Source organism: Geotrypetes seraphini, chromosome 9 (assembly GCF_902459505.1).
Source record: "Geotrypetes seraphini chromosome 9, aGeoSer1.1, whole genome shotgun sequence".
Taxonomy (NCBI): domain Eukaryota; kingdom Metazoa; phylum Chordata; class Amphibia; order Gymnophiona; family Dermophiidae; genus Geotrypetes; species Geotrypetes seraphini.
Window position 1 is genome coordinate 172,107,759 of NC_047092.1, and position 21,706 is coordinate 172,129,464.

At 43.6% G+C, this 21,706-nt stretch overlaps 1 protein-coding gene across 5 annotated transcripts in view; it reads left to right on the top strand.

Moving 5' to 3' along the window:
• Positions 1-21,706, top strand: part of FNDC3B (fibronectin type III domain containing 3B) — a 490,638-nt gene that overhangs the window by 406,969 nt on the left and 61,963 nt on the right. For all 5 annotated transcript variants that reach the window (XM_033959077.1, XM_033959075.1, XM_033959076.1 and 2 more), the window contains exons 13-18: positions 611-782; positions 3,218-3,304; positions 5,873-6,011; positions 12,297-12,368; positions 13,782-13,900; positions 16,417-16,522. In XM_033959077.1, coding sequence (XP_033814968.1) covers positions 611-782; positions 3,218-3,304; positions 5,873-6,011; positions 12,297-12,368; positions 13,782-13,900; positions 16,417-16,522 — 695 coding nt within the window. The remainder of the gene's footprint in view (positions 1-610; positions 783-3,217; positions 3,305-5,872; positions 6,012-12,296; positions 12,369-13,781; positions 13,901-16,416; positions 16,523-21,706) is intronic.

The window sequence follows — 21,706 nt, forward strand, 5'->3', positions numbered from 1 at the left end:
ATAAATGAATCAATAGCTTCCCACATGACTTTGGTGGTGTTAGAATTGCTTTAACTGACTGAAACAGAAAGTACTGAGGGGGTTGTTTCTATAAAGTGGAACCCAGACATAGGCACGACAAAGAAGCTCACGTAGTGCTAATTCTGTAATGGCATTAAGGCGCGCCTAATCCTTTATAGAACAGTAGTGCAATGCTGCTTTGGTGGACTTAAGCTTAGCCGTGACAGTTTACACCAGGTCAGTGGCCGTCATGAGCTGACGCACCTAAGTGCGTGCATCTGATACTGTTTTATATAGTACGCGCGTTTCTAAGCAGAATGCCCTTGACATGCCTCTGCTCCGCCCACTGGTGTAATCCATTTGCTGCTGCGTGCCATTTGGCTACTGCCCCCAAGTGTTTAAAAGAGGGCCTACCGCGTACGTACAGAAACGCCCATTTATGACATCATTCATGCATCTAGTCTATGAATTAGTGCGCACGAATCGCCTTTTAAATTTTTATGAGGGTTTTCTGAATTGTGTGTGTGTGTCACAGCCTTGCGTAGACCTGTCGGCTTCTCAAATGCGCTTTCATGCTATATCTCCATCTTTCTTTCGTGTCACTCTGTAGTGGCTACAGCCAGGAAGTAGTGTGCTATACCTCAGGTAATATCCCTCCGACACCTTCGGCCCCGAGACTTGTCCGAGCTGGGACCACGTGGATAACATTGCAGTGGAGCAGACCGGAAGTTTGCACACCCGAGGAAGTGATTTCGTACACCCTGGATATGCAGGAGGAGAACGTAAGTACCAGGATAACAAACAGTACAAAGGAAAGCATTCTCAAATGGATATACAGTGGAACCTCGGTTTGCGAGCAACCCGGTTTGCGAGTGTTTTGCAAGACGAGCAAAACACTCGGCAAACTTTCGTCTCGCAAAACGAGTGTTGATTAGCTACACGAGCTCTCACTATGGTGGCCCAGGGGTGGGTACCTACCTGTGGGTGCTGCAGCCCTTGTAGCGTGGTGGCTTCCTTTCCACGGGATCCCCGTGCAGCTCTCCTCCCTCTTCGGCCGATGCCTCCGCTGTTCACCAGCGTCTCCCGGCTTCCGATTCAAGCCGGCCATCCTCCAGACGCATGCGCAGGACCTCTGAACTCCCCCCTTCAAGCCGGCGCCGCTCCAACAAAACACACACCACGTACGGGGGAGTTCAGAGGTCCTGCACATGCGTCAGAAAGATGGCGGCCGGCTTGAATCAGAAGCCGGGAGGCGCTGGTGAATGGAAAAGGCATTGGCCGAAGAGGGAGGAGAGCCGCACGGGGACCCCGGGGAAAGGAAGCCACCACGCTACAAGGGCTGCAACAACCACAGGCAGGTACCCACCCCTGGGCCACCTTGGTTGTGGAACTAATTGTTTCAGTTTACATTGTGGCCTGTGGGGACATGTGCTTTGATATACGAGTACTTTGAATTACGAGCATGCTTCTGGAACGAATTATGCTCGTAAACAAAGGTACCACTGTACTGTTTAAACCCTTTTTTATAGGCCACAACATGAGGGTAATGTTATAAAGCTAATTCTCACGCACCAATTAACCCCGATTCTGAAGAAGGTGTAAATGGTGCGGTGGCCAAAAAAGCAAAAATGGCGCTAGGAATTATTAGACAAGGGATGGAAAACAGACTAAGAATGTTATATTACCTCTGTATCGTTCCATTGTGTGACATCACCTTGACTATTGCATTTAGTTCCGTTCGCGGTATCTCAATAAAGATATAGCGGAAATAGAAAAGGTTCAAAGAAGAGCGGCCAAGATGATAAAGGGGATGGAACTCTTCTCGTATGAGGAAAGACTAAAGAGGTTAGGGCTCTTCATCTTGGAAAAATCCATCAAAAATTACAAACATAAGGGGACACTCAATGAAGTTACAGGGAAATAATTTTAAAAGCAACAGGAAGAATTTATTTTTTTTTCCACTCAGAGAATAGTTAGGCTCTGTAACGCATTACCAGAGGATTTGATAAGAGTGGTTAACGTAGTAGTTTTAAAAAAGATTTGGACAAATTCCTGGAGGAAAAGTCCATAGTCTGCTTTTGAGACAGATATGGGGAAGTCACTGGGTTCGGTATCATGGAATCTTGCCCTGGGATTCCAAAATCTTGCTAGTCTTTGAGATTCTGGAATGTTGCTACTAATGTATATAGTCGACCATAGACCGAGGTGACCTTTTCCCCCCCCCCCAAAAAAAAAAAAAAAAAAGGAGGAGAAAAGGTTGACATGAATATAAAATAGAGGTTTACATTTAAGTGCCCTACCCTGCCAAGCTCTGCACCCAGCCCTCCCTGCCTCCCTCCCCTCTCAAATTTTACTTTTTTGTTGGTTTTGCAATTTTATTATTTCCATTATAACATGCCGTGAAAAACATTTGCTCCATTTAGTGTGCCAGAGCTAAAATATTTTGAAACACTGATCTACTTCTAACATGACCTCCTCCAATATCTATCTACGCTCTAAGGCAGGGGTCTCAAAGTCCCTCCTTGAGGGCTGCAATCCAGTCGGGTTTTCAGGATTTCCCCAGTGAATATGCATGAGATCTATGTGCATGCACTGCTTTCAATGCATATTCATTGGGGAAATCCTGAAAACCTGACTGGATTGCGGCCCTCAAGGAGGGACTTTGAGATCCTTGCTCTAAGGCCTCTAAAATCCTTTAGTATAATACCTATCATTTTGGTTAAAATAATGCTTTACCATTTTGATTCACTTAGATATATGAAGAAAAAAACCAAGTTGAAGGTGACATCCTTCTGTTGGACTAGCTAAACAAATATGTGGCTAGCTCTTGAAAGCTATGCTCCCTTCAGGTGTGTACAAAACAGAAATCTGACATGAGGAAGGAAGCAAAATTCTCAAAAGTGAATTATACAATTATTTCAGTAAAAAGGTCATATCTGCAGATTTTTTTTGAATATTCATTTCCTGTAGCATGTTTAAAATATTGAACCAAAATTTATCAAGAATGAAAACTAGTCATCTTTCAGCCCACACCAGGAGCCACCAGGGACTTTCTCACAGGCACAACCTTGAAGGTGATCATTTTATACATCTGGCTCAAATTTTCAACAATGAAGAGTGAATAAAAAAGCATGCCTTCTAAGTGCAGTGGTTTGCACATTCAGGGTAGGAGATTTACAACGATGTAGTTATTCTCTGTTTTGTTTTAATCTTGTAGGATAGTGTTTTTCATCCGAAATATACAGGGGATCATCTAACCTGTACTGTGAAAAATCTCAAGAGAAGCACACAATATAAATTTAGGGTAAGTTCTTTTCTTGATTTTATCTATGGTATTTATTGCCTTTTATTTGGATCTCATTTGCTACCAAATGAGTAAGTAGGCATACCCATTTGTCCTTGCAGAAGTGAGGGACAGTTGGCTTTATGACATTATAGAGGATTGTCCACGTAAAGTTTGACATTGACTCTCTGAGAGAAGTCTTCACCATACTTTTTGTTTGAAACAATTTGCAGTTTGTTATATGTCCAGCAGGTGGTGGCATTCCACTTAGTTTTGTCACCTCCTCTTTGTACATGGGAAAATGCTCAGTGTATGTCAACCATAGTTTGAATATAGAACAGATCTAGCTCCAAACATCTAAAAAAGAGCCCAGGACTTTTTATTAAAAGGTTTGATTATGCCTGACGAGCATCTTAAGCCCTAAAGATTCCATTCAGAGTGTCGAACAAGATTCTGGAATCCCAAAGAGTAGCAACATTCCATTCTACAGATCCAGGGCAAGCAGTGGCTTCCCCCATGTCTTTCTCAATAACAAGTCTATGTATTTTTCCACCAGGAAACTGTCCAAACCTTTATCAACTATAAAATGCATTCTTAAATAGGAAAGTTTTAAGGTTAGCCTTAAACTTGGATATGGAAGTTTCTCGCCGTAGATAAGAGGGCATGGCGTTCCATGAAGTAGGGGCCATTACCGAGAAAATAGATTTGCAAGTGGTGTCATATATGATACAATGTAGCGAAGGAATGGACAGGAGATTTTGATGGTTAGAACGTAATGTTCTCAAAGTGTTATATGGAAGTAGTAACCTATCTATAAAAGCTGGTGAGTGTTCTTGTCTAGATTTAAACGTGAGAAATACAATTTTATATGTCAGGTGTGAGTAATGGGTAGCCAGTGAGCATCTGAGAGAAGAGGAGTAACATGGTCAGTTTTTTTAGCGTTATATAAGAAGTTTCACAGCGGTATTTTATATCACTTGTAGGCGTCTAATCTCTCTTTGACAAAAGATAATAATAATTATTATATTCTTATATACCACCATACCGAAAAAGTTGAGCTAAACCATAGGATACAGATAAAATACAAATTAGAATAATGGACTTAAAAATAGATAAAGACAGAAAGCATTTACAATATAATGTAGAAAATACCGGCATGGCAGGGAAAGAAGTAATACATAGAACAGATAAAATGTATCAAGTTGAATATAAGGAACTTAATTGAAAAAATGAAACAGAATGCATTAAGATACCAGCCTATCAAAGAGTTGAGCCTTTAACAATTTTCTAAAATCAAGATAGGAAGAGACCTCTAGCATAATTTTCCAAGCCATACATTCAGTTTAGTAGCTTGAAATGAGAGGGTTCTCTCAAGGAACTTCGTATAAGGACAGGATTTTATGGAGGGATATGAAAGCAAGTACACTTTACGTGTGGTCTTTTTGGCGAGACTCTAAGAAAAATGAGACACAAGATAACCTGGTAATAAACCCAAAACTGATTTATAGCAAATACAAGAACATATGAACAGAATTCTCGACTCTTATCGGCAACCAATGGAGTTTCAAATAAAAAGGAGTGATATGCTCCCATTTTTTTTAAAGCAAAAATGAGGTGATCGGCAGTATTCTAAATCACTCAGTTTTTTTAAAATTTTCTTGTAAGCACCTAGATATATAATGTTACAATAATCGAGAATACTTAAGATAGAAGACTGTATCAAGTTTCAAGTTTATTAGGATTTTATATACCGCCTATCAAGGTTATCTAAGCGGTTTTTTACAATCAGGTACTCAAGTATTTTCCCTCTCTGTCCCGGTGGGCTCACAATCTATCTAACGTACCTGGGGCTATGGAGGATTAAGTGACCTGCCCAGGGTCACAAGGAGCAGCGCGGGGTTTGAACCCACAACCCCAGGGTGCTGAGGCTGTAGATCCAACCACTGCGCCACACACTCCTCATCGTTTACTGTATCAGTAAACGAAAGGAAGTTTCGTCAAAATACTTCTTAATGGTACGAAGCTTCCAAAGCACAGAGATGCATTTCTTGAACAATAAATCCGTATGTTGTTCCAATGTGAGATGTTTATCCAGAGTCACACCCAATATTTTTATGGATTGGTCTATATTTTGTACCCTGGTACAAAAGCATTACAGTAATCAAAATGTGTGTGTTAATGCAGAAACGTAACTACATATCTCTGAGGCCTAGTTCCATAGTTGCATTTAAGCGTTTGAGTTGCATTATAACATGCACTATTTTTTTTATTTTTTATTTTTTTACAACTCTAATAGGTAAAGAGCTATTTAGCATGCTTTTCTGTCTCATTGCCTCAGCTTAGATTTTCCATTAACGCTAGGGTTCAGCTGTTGCCTTTGGGCAGCAGTGAAATTGCCAACTGCTAATACAAAATTGCCAACGTTATTTTCCACAGTCATCAACCCTAATGGGAAGCAGCTGGAAAAGAATCAGCAGGAATTTAATCTGTTAATACTTTAAATTTGCTTTAGGAGGAGACGTTTGTTACGTTTCTGTCCCGTTATCGATAAGGTGGTGCCTCTAACTCTGGATGTTTCGTTGCCTGCAGCTCACTGCGTCCAATGTGGAGGGGAAGAGCAATCCCAGTGAAATTTTGGTTTGCACAACCAGCCCAGATCGGCCAGGCCCGCCGTCCCGACCCACTGTGACAGGGCCCATCACGTCGGATGGCTTCAGCGTGAAATGGGGTAAGGCTGTGCATGCAGATTATTGGCGCTATCTCCTTTCATCTGGATTGCCTATTTCGCAGCGACGCCCACCACAGCAGCAAATGTGTCTCGAGAGCATTTCACGCTTCTAGTGGATCTAAGCCAAAGGCCAGAGCGTCTATTGAGAGTATAAACATGACCAATATCCAAACCTCTCCCTCCCCCACTCACTCTCTTCCTTCCTGTCTCGTCAGCTCGCAACCTTGGTGTCATCTTTGACTCCTCTTTCTCCTTCTCTGCGCAAATCCAGCAGACCATCAAATCCTGTCGCTTCTTTCTCTATAATATCACCAAAATCCGAACTTTCCTCTCTGAGCACACTACCAAAACCCTTATCCACTCCCTCATCACCTCTCGCCTAGACTATTGCAGTCTGCTTTTCACTGGCCTCCTGCGTAACCATCTCTCTCCCCTGCAATCTTTTCAAAATTCTGCTGCACGCCTCATATTCCGCCAGTGTTGTTATGCTCGCATTACTCCTCTTCTCAAGTCACTTTATTGGCTCCCTGCCCACTTCCGCATACAGTTCATAGTAGCATAGTAAATGACAGCAGATAAAGACCTAAACGGTCCATCCAGTCTGCCCATAAGTTATACTCATTAAAAAATACATGATTAAATTAACTTGTCTCTTCTTTGATATTTTTGGGTCGTAGACTGCAAAGTCCACCTGGTATTGCCCTAGGTTACAAATGCTGAAGTTGCCATCTAATCAAGCCATTGTGACATCACTGCTGAGGTTGGCTCTTAGGCATTGGTGGAATAAGGCATTATGACATCACAATCTTAGCTCTGGAATGTTGCTACTCTTTGGGTTTCTGCCAGGTAACATAGTAAATGACGGCAGATAAAGACCTCAATGGTCCATCCAGTCTGTCCATTAGTTATACCCATTAAAAATACATGATTAAATTAACTTGTCTCTTCTTTGATATTTCTGGGTCATAGACTGTAAAGTCCACCTAGTATTGTCCCAGGTTCCAAATGCTGAAGTTGCCGTCCAAGCTCACTCCAGCCTATCCAACTATCCTGTTTGCAGGATATCTACCATAAAGTCTGGCCAGTAACATCCTCATGTTCCAAATTAGTGGAGTTCCCATTGATGTCCATCCCTAGCCCATCCTACACCGAATCACCATATATGGGACACAGACCGTGCAGATCAGTCCAATACCGGCCTTAGTTCTTTAATTTACATCCTTCATTTTCTAATTAGAGATCCTCTACTTTTATCCCACGCTTTTTTGAATTCCACCACCGTTTTCCTCTCCACCACTTCCCTCGGGAGGACATTCTAGGCATATACCTATTGACCTACAAGTGTATTCACTCTTTAACTCCTCTATATCTCTCCTCTCTTGTCTCTCCCTACACTCTTCCCCAGGAACTCCATTCATCAGGCAAATCTCTCGTATCTGTGCCCTTCTCTTCGACTGCCAACTCCAAACTGCGCCCTTTAGGACAGCTTCTGGTGCTAAATTCTATGCACTGCCAAGCGGGAGGTCCCTGGTTTGATCCCTGAGTTGGAGCTATTGCTCCATAGGTTGAATGAGGCTGGGGGGTGCTGGGTAGGGAGTCATGAGAGACTCCTAGTGGCCATATTCAGGAATTGAAAGCCTGACCCAGGACCATCATTGCCACGGTTACACACATTGTGTGGAGTAGGGGAAATGAAAAGGGGCCCTGATTCCTATTGAGCTGGAATTACAAAGAAGCAGGGGAGTCCCACATTTCTTAAAAAAAAAAAAAAAAAGATAGGACATCTCACTTGCATGGTTTATAGATGATCTGAGTTTAATTTCCAGGGCAGATCTCTGCACCTTAGGTCTGACCAATGATGTTGCTGAAGCTATGTTGACTGCTCCTTTGAGGAGAGTAGGTGTGATCTGTTGTACAGCAGTGACACCTACTGGCCAAACAGCATCCACAGATGCAAAATTCCACAGGCTTCCTTCGGCTGAAGATTGTCATCACAGTAGCTGGGCTGTGAATGAAACACGGGATATGGGGAAAATCTTTGACACGCAGCTCCTGATTGGTAAGGCCCGACTTTAGTGCAGGAAGAGGCGGTCAGAGTTCCTTCACTCGCTGGCACTCCGGCTGCCCTCTCCTGCCCGGTCATTCGCGGTTGGAAAATACCGCAAATGACTGGGACCGCGAATCGCCAACCGTGAATGACCGCGGGAGCACTATATATAAATTACTCTTAGTTACAGACAGATGAACCACCGTATTTAGCACGTTTGCTGAGTCCCGTATACATCTGTAAGAAATCTAAAACAACTTCTTGTAATTCCATCTCGCAAGGAAATCGTTCATGAATATGGCAGAGATGCAAATTTCTCTGTTAATGGCCCAAAGTATTGGAATCGCCGTACCATTACCGCTTAAATCAATAACTTCTATAGAAAAGTTTCAGGAAAACCTGAAAACTTACCTCTTCTCTGATGCATATTCCCAACTCTAATGGATAGCGTTCTTGGTATCATGATAAACAGAAAAAACTTTCCCAATGTGTTTTTCCTTCCCTTACTTTATCGATCACATTTTATAGTTCTTTTTCCCAAAGCTCTAGGGCAGAGTAGAAATTTTTTTTAAAAACTTGGAATAAAAAAGCTGACAGTTACACAGTTTATTTTCAAATAGTTAAACTTCATGTTCATCAAGAGCTGTTATGCCGTTGGTCATAAGAACATAAGAATAGCCATACTTGGTCAGACCAATGGTCCATCAAGCCCAGTAGTCTGTTCTCACGGTGGCCAATCTAGGTCCCTAGTACCTGGCCAAAACCCAAAGAGTAACAACATTCCAGCATCTCAAAGAATAGCAAGATTCCAGAACCCCAATGAGAACAACATTCCAGAGCTGAGATTGTGATGTCATAATGACTCATTCCACAGTGCCTCAGAGCCAACCTCATCAGTGATGTTACAATGGCTTGATTGTCCTATACATGGCACATATAAAAGCATAAGAACAGCCATACTGGATCAGACTAAAGGTCCATCAAGCCCAGTAGCCCATTCTCATGGTGGCCAATCCAGGTACTTAGTACCTAGCCAAAACCCATAGAGTAGCAACATTCCAGCATCTCAAAGAATAACAAGATTCCAGAACCCCAATGAGAGCAACATTCCAGAGCTGAGATTGTGATGTCATAATGCCTCATTCCACAGTGTCTCAGAGCTATCCTCATCAGTGGCATTACAGTGGCTTTATTGTCCTATACTTGGCACACGTAAGAGCATAAGAACAGCCATACTGGGTCTAAGGTCCATCAAACCCAGTAGCCTGTTCTCATGGTGGCCTATCCAAGTCCCTAGTACCTGGCCAAAACCCAAGGAGTAGCAACATTCCATGCTACCGATCCAGGTCACAGAGGCTGTTTGTGCTGAGATGAGTTTGTGCATCCAGTTTTTCTATTTAGAAGCACTGAAAAAATGATATTAATTTGTGGAGAACTCCTCCATCAACAAGCTTTCCCATCTTACAAGGACTAAATGCATGCTTCAGTCCAAAAGCAAAATGATCACTTAAAATGACTGCATTATGCTATTACAGTGACAAATTGTATTTCATTTTCCTCAGCGTGGGTTTAATCACTTGCTTCAGAAGCCGGAGGGTCAAATTTGTCTTTCGTTACCTGCTATGAACAATTGCTATCAGCTCTGTTCCCCTGAGGAATACACTCGACCAGCGTTGGTGATTTCACTCCTGCATGATCTTCTGCCCAAAATAAAATGACTCCATTTCGTTTTGCTAGTAAACCTAGTTACCAGGCATCCCATACGAAGGCAATTTTCAGAGCCATTTACCAGAGTGAAATAGGGCTGACTGAAAATTGCCCTCCCTAAAGGCAGCTGAAAGTATGACCAGATGCCACAACATCTGCGACTGTCAACCTCATGAAAAAAAAACCAAAAACTGGTAGTTTGGCATTTTTAGATCAAGAAAGGAAAAAAAAGTGTGAGCCATATTGAAATCCAAATAAATAAATTTTTCAAAAATACAAAATGTTTTTTTTTTGTCCCTCTCGACCATCTGTGCAAAAGAGTAGATGCACCGCTACATAGGCATAAGAACATAAGACTAGCCTTACTGGGTCAGACCAATGGTTTTCCATACCTTTTATCAAATGCGTCGTTCTCTTCTGAACCCTCTCGAATATCGCCATATCCTTCTTTAGGTACGGCGACCAATATTGGACGCAGTACTCCAGATGCGGGCGCACCATTGCCCGATACAACGGCAGGATAACTTCTTTCGTTCTGCTTGTAATACCTTTCTTGATTATTCCTAGCATTTTATTCGCTTTCTTAGCAACCACTGCGCATTGTGCCAATGGCTTCATTGTCATGTCCACTATTACCCCCAAGTCCCTTTCTTGGGAACTCTCACTCAATAACAGCCCTCCCATTGTGTAGCTGTACCTCGGGTTTCTGTTTCCTACGTGTAAGACTTTGCATTTCTTTACATTGAACTTCATCTGCCATCTCGTTGCCCACTCCTCTAGTTTGTTTAGGTCCCTTTGTAAATCTTTGCAGTCCTCTTTAGTCCTAGCCCCATTGAATAGCTTGATGTCATCTGCGAATTTTATTACTTCGCTCTTTGTCCCCGTTTCTAGATCATTTATAAATACATTGAATAGCAGCGGTCCAAGCACCGACCCCTGCGGAAAACCACTCATGACCTTCCTCCAGTCCGAGTAGTGGCCCTTCACTCCTGATCCATCTGTGTACGTCTCCTTCCACCCCATGGTTCTTTAGTTTCCGAAGTAGGTGTCCATGGGGTACCTTGTCAAAGGCTTTTTGGAAGTCTAAGTATACAATATCTATGGGGTCCCTTTTGTCCATCCGTTTGTTAATTCCTTCGAAGATGATTAGAAGAGTACATCGTCTTTTTTTTTTTCCAGCAACATTTTGCAGTTTTGGTTCAGGCCATTATTTTATCTCTGTTGGACTTTGGCAACTCACTTTATGCTTGTTTAAGTAAATGTAATTTGAGGAGGCTACAACTTATCCAGACTACGGTGGCTAAACTGATATATGGTAAACATAAATACGATCACGTCACACCTTTACTGGGATCCCTTCACTGGCTTCCTGTCTACTGGAGGATCCAGTTTAAATGTGCAACTGTAATTTTCAAAATCCTGTCTGGTATTTTTTTCTCCTTTGGTCTCTTGTTTCATTTAATTCACAAGAAATCTCTAATTCTAGGAGCTCTCAGAAATATAAACTTGGCTTTCCCACTGTTAAAGGAATAAAAACTGTGGCCAATTTTTGTCGATCATTTCCTTTTTTATTCGTAAAAGTTTGGAATGAATTCTCTCATCTATCCACTTTTCGTAAAGCATTGAAGACACATTTACTTCAGAAATTTACTAATGATTTTCTTTTTCAAATAATCAATCATAAAAGATAAAATTTTAGCCTAAAAGATATAGTTTCTGTTCTAATTCTTATATAATTTATTAATATTTTGTTAATGGATTCGAACCTTCCTGTTGGGATGAATCAGTATATAAAATCAAAGATTAGATTAGAAGAGGAAGCTCAAGAACGAGGGGCCATAGGATAAGGGTGAAAGTGGATGGACTTGAGAGTAAGCTAAGGAAGAGTAAGTTAAGAAAGTGGATGGACTCAAGGGTAAGCTAAGGAAGAGTAAGTTAAGAAAGTGGATGGACTCAAGGGTAAGCTAAGGAAGAGTAAATTAAGAAAGTGGATGGACTCGAGAGTAAGCTAAGGAAGAGTAAGTTAAGAAAGTGGATGGACTCGACAGTAAGCTAAGGAAGAGTAAGTTAAGAAAGTGGATGGACTCGACAGTAAGCTAAGGAAGAGTAAGTTAAGAAAGTGGATGGACTCGAGAGTAAGCTAAGGAACAGTAAGTTAAGAAAGTGGATGGACTCAAGAGTAAGCTAAGGAAATATTTATTTATGGAAAGGGTGGTAGATATACGGAACAGCCTCATAGGGAAGGTGACAGAGATGAGAACAGTATCAGAATTCAAGAAAGCCTAGGGCAAACATAGAGGATCTCTATAAGAAAGGATAGGATTTTGGAGCTCAGCAGTTGGTCTTTACGTATTTCCCATTGATTTTTATGTCTCTCTGTCCAGAAAAGAAGGCTACAGTGAGACAGGGACATTTTTCAGCAGTTCATATTTCTTTTCCTATGATTTGTGTGGTGTCCGTTTTAGCTCCATGAATATCTTAGTTGAGCCAAAGTACATTAATGATTTTGTTCATCTTTTCCTGTCTTTCAGATCCTCCACAGGACAATGGTGGCTCGGAGATCTTACAATATTTGTTAGAGATTTCGCAAGGAAATTCTGAAGGTAATCTTGCTAAGAATCTGTTTTTTTGAAGGAGCTGAGTACTGCATATTCTAGGAGAAAATAAAAAGGCAGCTGTTATGCTAAGATGAAATAAGAGCTTTTTGTTCAGTTCGGTGAAAGAGCCCACTGGACAAAAAGTTCTGGCCTCAAGTGGTTCTCAAAATCTCAGTGATGTCTGCTGGTTCCCTGCTTTTCACCCGACCCATATTACCAGAACAGTTTCTGCTTGCTCTGACCAGGAAACATTTGTAAGATTGTCAGTTGCTTTTAGGTTCCTTTTGGTTAACTAACTGTTCTGTCAGTTCTGTTTTGTCTTTGTTGAAATTAGAGCATCGCCTCCAATTACACTGACAGAGAAGTGAACTGATCCATTAGAGAAAGTAGTACTCGCATTCTACTCTCTGGCTTGTTTACATAATTAACACTTCTGTTACGTTTCTTCTGGAAGTCCTTGATTGGCTCAGGCGCCTTGGGAGGAGACCGAGGCACCTGAGCCAGTCAGGGCCTTAGGCCCCTCCTTGTGCATCCCTGTGCCCCTCCCTGTGCATTGCTGACGGTGGCCAGCAGAGGAGCAGGAGGGACTGAGCACCCCTCCTGCTCCCAACTTAAAGGTCTGGGGGGGGAGGGTGTGTGTGACCCAGCCCGATGGCAGGAGGGAGTGAGCATCCCTCCTGCCATATTTGCACGGAATCATCTGGGGCAGCGGCAGGAGGGAGTGGGCATCCCTCCTGCCATTTTTGGGTTCCAGGAGGGAGGGAAGGGGTGCTTTGTCACGGGGGGGAGGGGGGCTTTTTTACTTCTTTTTTTATTGGGCAGATATTTTGCATGCGTTATAGACACAAAATATCAGTGCCATTAAAAAAAAAACCCCAAAATAAGCAGATCTGTCGGTAACACAGTTGCTGACAGGTCTACAGCAGTTGGGTTTTAGGATTGTAAAACCCAATGCAAAATAGCCAATTTTGCATGGGCGATCGAGGGGAAAAACACTGTGTGGGCCGTTCTGTGAATCGGGTCGGTTGGCAGCGATCGTCGCTAAACTTGTGAAAACAGGTTTAGCGACAATCGCTGACTTTAGTGAATCGGGGCCTAGATGTTCAATCTGGGAGTTGCAGAAATCCAACACTTCTCTGAGCATGTGCTCAACCCCTTAGCCTGAGAGCTGGCAAACAGTTTGTGCAAGTAATCCATTCAGAAGTCTTTTGCAGTTGCTCTGCTTCTATTTCCTATTTTTTTCATGTAAAGTTTGTTTTCTCGGTGGCTTCAGTACCTTGAGACCCCTTCCCAGTGGTCCCCTGTTGGAGGAAAGGACACAGTCCCGCGGTGCCGGACTGCTGCTTCACAGTACAGCGATTGATAGCCTTCATCTTTTCCAAAATAAGGGTTTTCATCAAGTTAATTTCTTTCTTGCAGCAAATCAGTGGACAGTGGCGTATAGTGGATCTGCTACAGAATACACCTGCAATTGTTTGACGCCAGGCACTTTGTTCAAAGTGCGAGCATGCTGTATCAGCACGGGCGGATATAGTCAGGTAAGGGGGTTGCGCCATGTATCTAATGTTTCCAGGTCTTTCCTTACAGCTTCATACAGGAAAAAAGTTTTATATACAGTGGAACCTCGGTTTGCGAGTAACCCAGTTTGCGAGTGTTTTGCAAGACGAGCAAAACACTCAGCAAACTTTTGACTCGCAAACCAAGCACTGCCCCGATAAACGAGCACTTACAGACCAGGAAGCGCCGCTTCGGGGGAATTCCTCTTCCGTCTTCCGGCCAGCCTTCCACGTCGGGTGCCTTCTGCAGGTTGGAGGACCTTTGTCTGGGCCTGCGTGGCCGGGTGCTGTCCCGCCTGCGCGTTGCGTGTGACGCGCACAGCGTCAATCATCGGCGTTGTGCGCGGCGTGTGGGTGGGGAGGTGTTCGGATGCGTGGGCTCGGGTGGGGGGCTCTCCAGCGTCCGACGTGGAGGGCTAGCCGGCGGATGGAGGAGGCATCCCTCTGAAGGCACTGCGGGGTTTTTCCGGCGGCTGGCGGACATTACACACATCTGCCCCCGAAACGGCACCGTCTGATTCTTCTTCCGACGACGGACAGAGGAGGCAGGCAGAGGAGATGGCGCTGCAGCACCCGACCCCGACAGGTACAGACCCCGGGTTCTGGAACCAATCGTTGCTGTTGCCACTATTGTCTATGGGGAACTTGGCTTTGATAAACGAGCATTTTGGATTATGAGCATGCTCCTGGAACGGACTATGCTCGTAATCCAAGGTACCACTGTATATGTATATGTATGTGTGTATATAAAAATTGTTTATATATATATAAACCATTTTTATTAGTGATAAAATGTATAAAGAGAAATGTCTCAAGCAGAAATTGCACATTAAGAAAACCAGTACATAATTAAAGAAGGAAAAAAACAGACCTCTGTTTTACAATAAGCACTAAATTAATCCCCTCTCCCAACAACCCTCACCCTATAATATAGGGAGGGTAATGTATAGAACAAAATATATAGGACCCATATATCCCATCCTATACCTTATCTTCCCTATATCATTCCATCCCATGCACATTAATAAAGAGAACAGTAAATATATAATGGCCTAATTGTTCTATACGTGGCTCAAATAAGAACATAACAATTGCCCTTTTGGGACAGACCAAAGGTCCATCGAGCCCAGTATCCCGTTTCCAATAGTCCCAAGTCCTTAGCTAGATCTCAAGTAATACAACAGATGTTCTGCTGCTTATCCTAGGAATAAGCAGTGGATTTCCCCAGGCCATCTCAAAAATGGCCTATGGACTTCGCTTTTAAGTTTCGTGGTAGTCTTATTAATAAGTTTCAATTTGCTGATTTTGACTTTTCCTCATTCATTGTATTTATGTTTATATCTGGTCTTTTTACTACTGTTAATGCTGTTAACAAAATTGTAAGTTTTATGTTGAATTATACCTGCTGGACACCACCTTGGGTGAATCTCTTCATAAAGGCAGTTAATAAGCCCCCGATAAATAAATAGGTTCAGCGAAAGAATTGGAGACTGGGTGGATATAAGAACTGAACTCCTTTTTTCTGTGTCAGGTCAAAAGCGCGCATGCGCAGACAACTGAGCACAACGCGGAGGCGCGCGCCAAAGAAAATGACTGTTTTAAAGGGCTCCGACGGGGGATGTGGGGGGAAATCCTCCCACTTTACTTTATACAGATCGCGCCGCATTGTGTGGGGTTTGGGGGGTTGTAACCCCCCACATTTTACTGAAAACTTCACTTTTTCCCTAAAAAACAGGGAAACAGTTAAGTTTCTAGTTTAATGAGGGCGGTTACAACCCCCCAAACCCCCTACAATGCCGTCGCGATCTGTATTAAGTAAAGTGGGGGGGGTTTCCCCCAACAAAACCCCCCGTCGAAGCCCCTAAAAACACTCATTTTCTTCGGCGCATGCTTCCGTCTTGCGCTCAGTTGTCGGCGTGCACCTTTGTCTTCGGCAGTTTTGTCTATGAACCCTTTTTTCCCTCTGGTCTCCTCACAGCAGGAATGCACAACGCAAACCTCTTGACCACTTTAATTGCATAACGCCACCATCCTCCTTTTCCCTTTCCCCATTGCAATAGAAACCTAGGCCTGGATTCTGAAACCGGTACCCAATGGCATTTTTAACTGAGTTTGAAGGCGCCTAAAAAAAATCAGCACCGGAATCACGCCCACATAGGTGCTTTATGCTGCCGAATGCCAACAGCTATGGTGGCATTAGATGGCCTAAATCGACATAGATGCAATTCACGCAAAGATAGGCGCTGGAAATGTAGGCCTGGAAAACCCTGGCCTAAATTTTCAGCGCCTATCTTTCCTTTCGGACGCAGTTCCGTACCCGTTGCCATTGCGTGATTGACACACGATCGATGGCCGCCAACAATGGCGCCAGTTACAGAATCTGAGCCGTACTGTCAAGTCCCAGAGCTCATTTTTCTTTTTTTCCTTCAAGTGCCAAAATTGTAAAGCTTGTTGTAAATTGTAATTTTAAGTTGACAAAGAGGCCGTGTCTTTTCCAGTGTTCTGAAAGTCAGCCTATCCGCACATTAAGTGTTGCACCCGGTCAGTGCCAACCGCCACGAGTGTTAGGAAAACCAAAACACAAAGAAGTCCAGTTACAGTGGGGTGAGTACCGTTTTTACTTCTTACTTATGAATGGGTTGGAATGGACTGGTTAGGACAGACTGCTTAATTTACCTCCAAGTCAGCAGGAAATTAAAAGGACTCTTAATTCAGGACGATAAATGCACAAATTCTTTGAACCAAGGCCCTTAGGTCCCAGGAGACCCTATCTCAGGACCTTCTTATCAGGAACCTTGTCCTAGGATCTCCAAGGCAGAGTGTGCTGGGACCAGAGAGTCCCCAGCCACTAGCTATCTTCCTATCTACTTAACCCCCTACCTGCTGATCTAATCTCACCCCTGCCCTCACCTTTCTACCCTACAGATCCCCATCATGGTTCCTCCATATATACATACTCCGAGGAAAATGTCCTCTTTCTCATTCTACCCCACCCACCCATGTCCATTCCTGCCACTTGCCATTTTGAAAATGATAAAGTTTTAAGCCAGTCACTGACTGAACCCTGTCACTTTTTAAATGAGTCTGGTTTAGCTAAAGACATTCTCATGTCCATTATTATTTTGCAATAAAAAAAATTGTGCCTATTGAGTAGCAAAACTTCAAATATTTTTATTGAATCCTGTTTTCAACAGTCAAGCAAACTGTGCCTTAGATTCTCAAAAATTTGCACTAAAAACCGACGGGCCGCTGTCGCAGCCGTTATAGTAGCGATTTTTTTAAAGTGAGCCATTCTCCAAAAAACGCTCGTGCAAATGAGGTTGGTGGAGAGTAGCGCAGATTCACTAAATTTTCATGTGCCCATCGCTGGTGATAAACACAAACCCCCCCCCCCAACAAATTAAACCGCCAAAGTCAAAGCAACCCTCCATCTGACAGCAGGAGAGATGCCCACTTTCACCACCGCCAAACAACACCCCCTCAGCAGCGGGAGAGAGGCCAACTCTCTCCCACCACAAAGCAACACCCCCTCACAAGCAGGAGAGATGCTCTCACCTGCCGCCAAGCAACACACCACCAACACCCACTCGGCAGCGGGAGAGCTGCCCACTTTTTCCCGTCGCCACGCAACCTTCCCCCCCCCCCCCCATCATGCCTCCGACGACCCCCGTCCTCTCCCCTTACCTTACTTAGATGGCTGGCCGGTGGGATGTCTACTCCCTCTGGCCAGCAGACCCACCTCTTCAAAATGGCGGGCCTTCCCCTTCCTGGTGCATCCTTGGATGCCCTGGGAAGGGCCCTAAGGCTCTGATTGGCCCAGGTTGTTTAAGATTCCTCCAGTGGGTGGGCCTTAGGCATCTGGGCCAATCAGAGCCTTAGGCTCCTCCCCAATGCATCTGAGGAAGGGCCTAAGGCTCTGATTGGCCCAAACGCATAAGAGAATGGGCATCTCTCCCACTGCCACTGTTGCTTGGCAGCAGAAGGGGAGATGCAACATCGGCTTTTAACAAGTGCGCATAAGACATGCCTTTTCTTCCACAAAAACTACTATAATTCATAAGACGACTATAATACATACATGCGCCCAAGAAGCGTGCTTTTATCACTTCCATAAAAAAAGAGTGTAATTTATTTGATTCATGTAATATTTATTTTTTTTCATTAGCCACAGTCAAACCACATGCCACAAGATACACTTTTCACAGTGCTGGCACTGTACCGGCACTCCTGGACCAGTCGCAGATTTTTTTTGTCGCCAGAAGCCGACGCCGCTCTTGGAGAAATGACTCGGCGATGTTGAAGAATCCCCCGAAAGTACTCGTTTAAATACTGAAGAGCCCTTTTTTCATGGCAGTGTCAGAGACTGCTGGCAAGCTCGCAAATGACCGCGCCAAGCCGTTTTGATAAAATGCATGCAGGCTAAATCAGCCGGAACCGGTTTAGCGACCGCGTTAAAGGCAACCTTAAGTTTTGAGAAATCTGGCCCTGTAGGAAGAAGCATGAGTTGCCTAAGAGAGGTGTTGTCTCTTGGGAGGTAGTTCAAAATATCGGAGGTTATTACAAAATAATTTGATGCTCTCTCCATTCTCATTGCTGATTTCATTGTGAAACCTTGACTACTAGTTTGATTTATTCCACTTACTAGCATTCAAGAAGCAGACGTGGACAAACTGCCCAAATTTGTACTTAAAGATCTTGAGTTTTATTAATAGTGTCTTTTGTAATCATTTGACTTGTCTTGCTTTGTCCATTGTTGAAAAGGAGTGATGTTTATAATGATTGGCTTGTGAAGTACCTTTTGGGATGGAATGAAATTACCCTCAAACGTTATTTCTGTTCTGATCAGGAGTCCTGCTGTTCATCAATAGATGTACAAGTGCCTGTAATTTTCGTTATCGGTCAAACTTCATGAACAATATTTTGAGTGAAAGGGTGCAGCTTTAAAGCAGTAGTCATGGAAACAGTGGCGGTAATTTCGTAGCAGGATGCTTATGTGAAATGTTGAAGTGTGTCTATTTTATGTCTAGTTCATAAAGGCAACAAACACAAAAAAACGGGACAAAAACTATTTAAATGCCTTTGAACCAAGAAGGTGCTCAGATTCCATGAGTGGAACGGAAATTCTCAAAGCAGGGGACAAGCCCCTATAGAGTCTTTCTCAGAGTTGGTTCATAGACAACTCGGCGAAAGACAAAGGCGCGCGCCAACAACTGAGCGCAAAACGGAGGCGCGCACCGAAGAAAATTACAGTTTTTAGGGGCTCCGACGGGGGGTTTTGTTGGGGAGCCCCCCAGTTTACTTAATAGAGATCGCGCCGGCATTGTGGGGGGTTTGGGGGGTTGTAACCCTCCACATTTTACTGTAAACTTAACTTTTTCCCTAAAAACAGGGAAAAAGTGAAGTTTTCAGTAAAATGTGGGGGGTTACAACCCCCCACAATGCCCCCACAACGCAGCACGATCTCTATTAAGTAAAGTGGGGGGGGTTCCCCCCCACGCCTCCCCCCTGGTCGGAGCCGTAAAAACTGTAATTTTCTGCGGCGCACACCTCCACGCTGCGCTCAATTGGCGCCTTTGTCCCGGCACGCTTTTGACCTGACACCCTCAGAGTCTATCACTGCACCAACCTCTAAGGTAGAAAGGTAGTTAAAATAATTTCCATTGTGACAATTCTGTTAATTTAAATATAATTAGTAGCTGTTTTTTTCTTTTTTCTTTTTATAAATCACAGTGCAATACAGTAATCTTAACTTAAATATCCATGCAGCATGATCCGGCAAGGTTCCAACGTGTTTCGCCAATATGGCTTCTTCAGAGAACCTGCTTGAGCTGGATGTAACTCCAATTTAAATGCTTCCTGACTCTCTGCCCATAGCTTCTCATTTTTTTGTGTTTGTTGGATTCATTCATTTTGGGACATCATTTTTGTACTTCTACCCAGTTGTTATATTAGTTCATAAAGGCCACACAACAACTCTTTATATCAAAAATAAATTCCAACACAAGATATTATTTAATTATAATGAAAGTAGAAGGGCCTAATTGGTAGAATTCAGCCCTTGACCATTGTGGCTGGGCTATCCAGGGGACTCCAGACAGTTAACTCATTGAATTAGCAGCTTAATAATATCACCAGGCTGGAGTCGGCTGTTCCTCAAACAAGCTTGCTTAATTGACTCGCAGTCCTGAAGGTCTAAGGGTCTCTGCTCTCTTCCGAAACAACACTTCAACCGGAGTATCCCAAGGGCTGGGAAACTGGGAGTGTATTTTCACTGCTCTCTGTGGAATTGGTGATACTGTATTTTGAACTTAACACCACCAGATTAATTAGAAGCTAGCACATTCAAAACAAGATAGGGCACAATCCTGCTCCAAACCATGTGCTCTCTAACAATATGGATCCTGGTCTCACACAGAAGCATCAGGAAGGGTGGGCTATAGTTACAGGCTTCTGCAAAGCCCCCTGGGAGCTGCCAAGCACTCTGGGAGCTTGAGTCCGCAGAACACGCTCTGTTTATATGTGTAAGAAGCCCTTTGTACTGCAGCTTGCAGTCTGAGAGCTAGGGGCTCCTTTCATTATCCTCTGAACCATGTACATTATTCATATCTTAAAACAGTACTTTGATCACATCAATATGGGATCATAACAACCAAGCTTCATTATGATGTCATCATCATCAGTCCAGATTTCTCTGGTGATGATATAATGAGGCATGGGCTGAATTCTACTAATTAGACCCTAATTCTCGTGTTGAAATTTTGATATGTATTTTTATCTTATGGTCGTTCATGATTGTTACTCTTTTTGGAAGCCTTTTAGTTTGCAAGTTACTTTATAAAGGCAACTTAGACCCCCCCTCTGCATGTTTTATTAAATGGGCTGTCTGAACTGCCCCCCAAAGTACACAAATTTATATCTGCTCTGAAAATGGGTGTTTGTACTCCATGAGTGACCAGAATATCTGCATAAATGTACTTATGGTTTTGTTAGCATGTATCTATGCAATTTTACATTTTCTGTGGGTAATACACTCAACAAATACAGTACTAACCCCGAAATTCACAGGGGTTTCCCCACGAATTTCGAAAAACCGCAAATATGGTTTTTTTTGCCTGTCAAAAGGCAGGAGAGGGCAGCTGGAGCGCCGGTGGGTGAAGAATATTACTCGCGGTCTGCTCCGACTACCTATTCCTTTGACACGCAGCTCCTGATTGGTGTAGCCCAACTTTACTACAGGAAGAGGCGGTTGGAGCAGACCGCGAGTCCGCGAACTGCGAATTTGTGAGGGAACACTGTACAAAATATAAAATTCCCAACACCCTCCCAAAAAAATATATATTAGCAATACACAGTGATGTAGCAAGGGTGAGAGATACCCCTCCCCCTCCCTCGTCTCTGCCCCCCCCACTCCTTCCCCGATCCCCCCTACCGCATGCACGCCCTTCTTCCGTACCTCGAATTGTTCACTGCCGCAAGCAACAAGAACTTCAATGTGCTCCTTGCAACCCTGTCTCTCCCGCTGACATCACTTCCTGTGCGTGGCACCTGGAAGTGACATCAGCGGGACACATGACGCAGTCACAAGGAGCACGTTAAAGTTCTTGTTGCTCGCGGCGGTGAACAACTATAGGCACGGGGGAAGGGGAAGCGCGTGCGTGGCAAGGGGAGGAGTTGGGAAGAGGCGTTGGCGGTGCCCCCATCAACATGGTGCCCGGGGTGCCCCCCTTTTTACACCATTGGCAATACAGAAACAAAAACATTTTTGCATACCCAAAGATCACAGGCTGC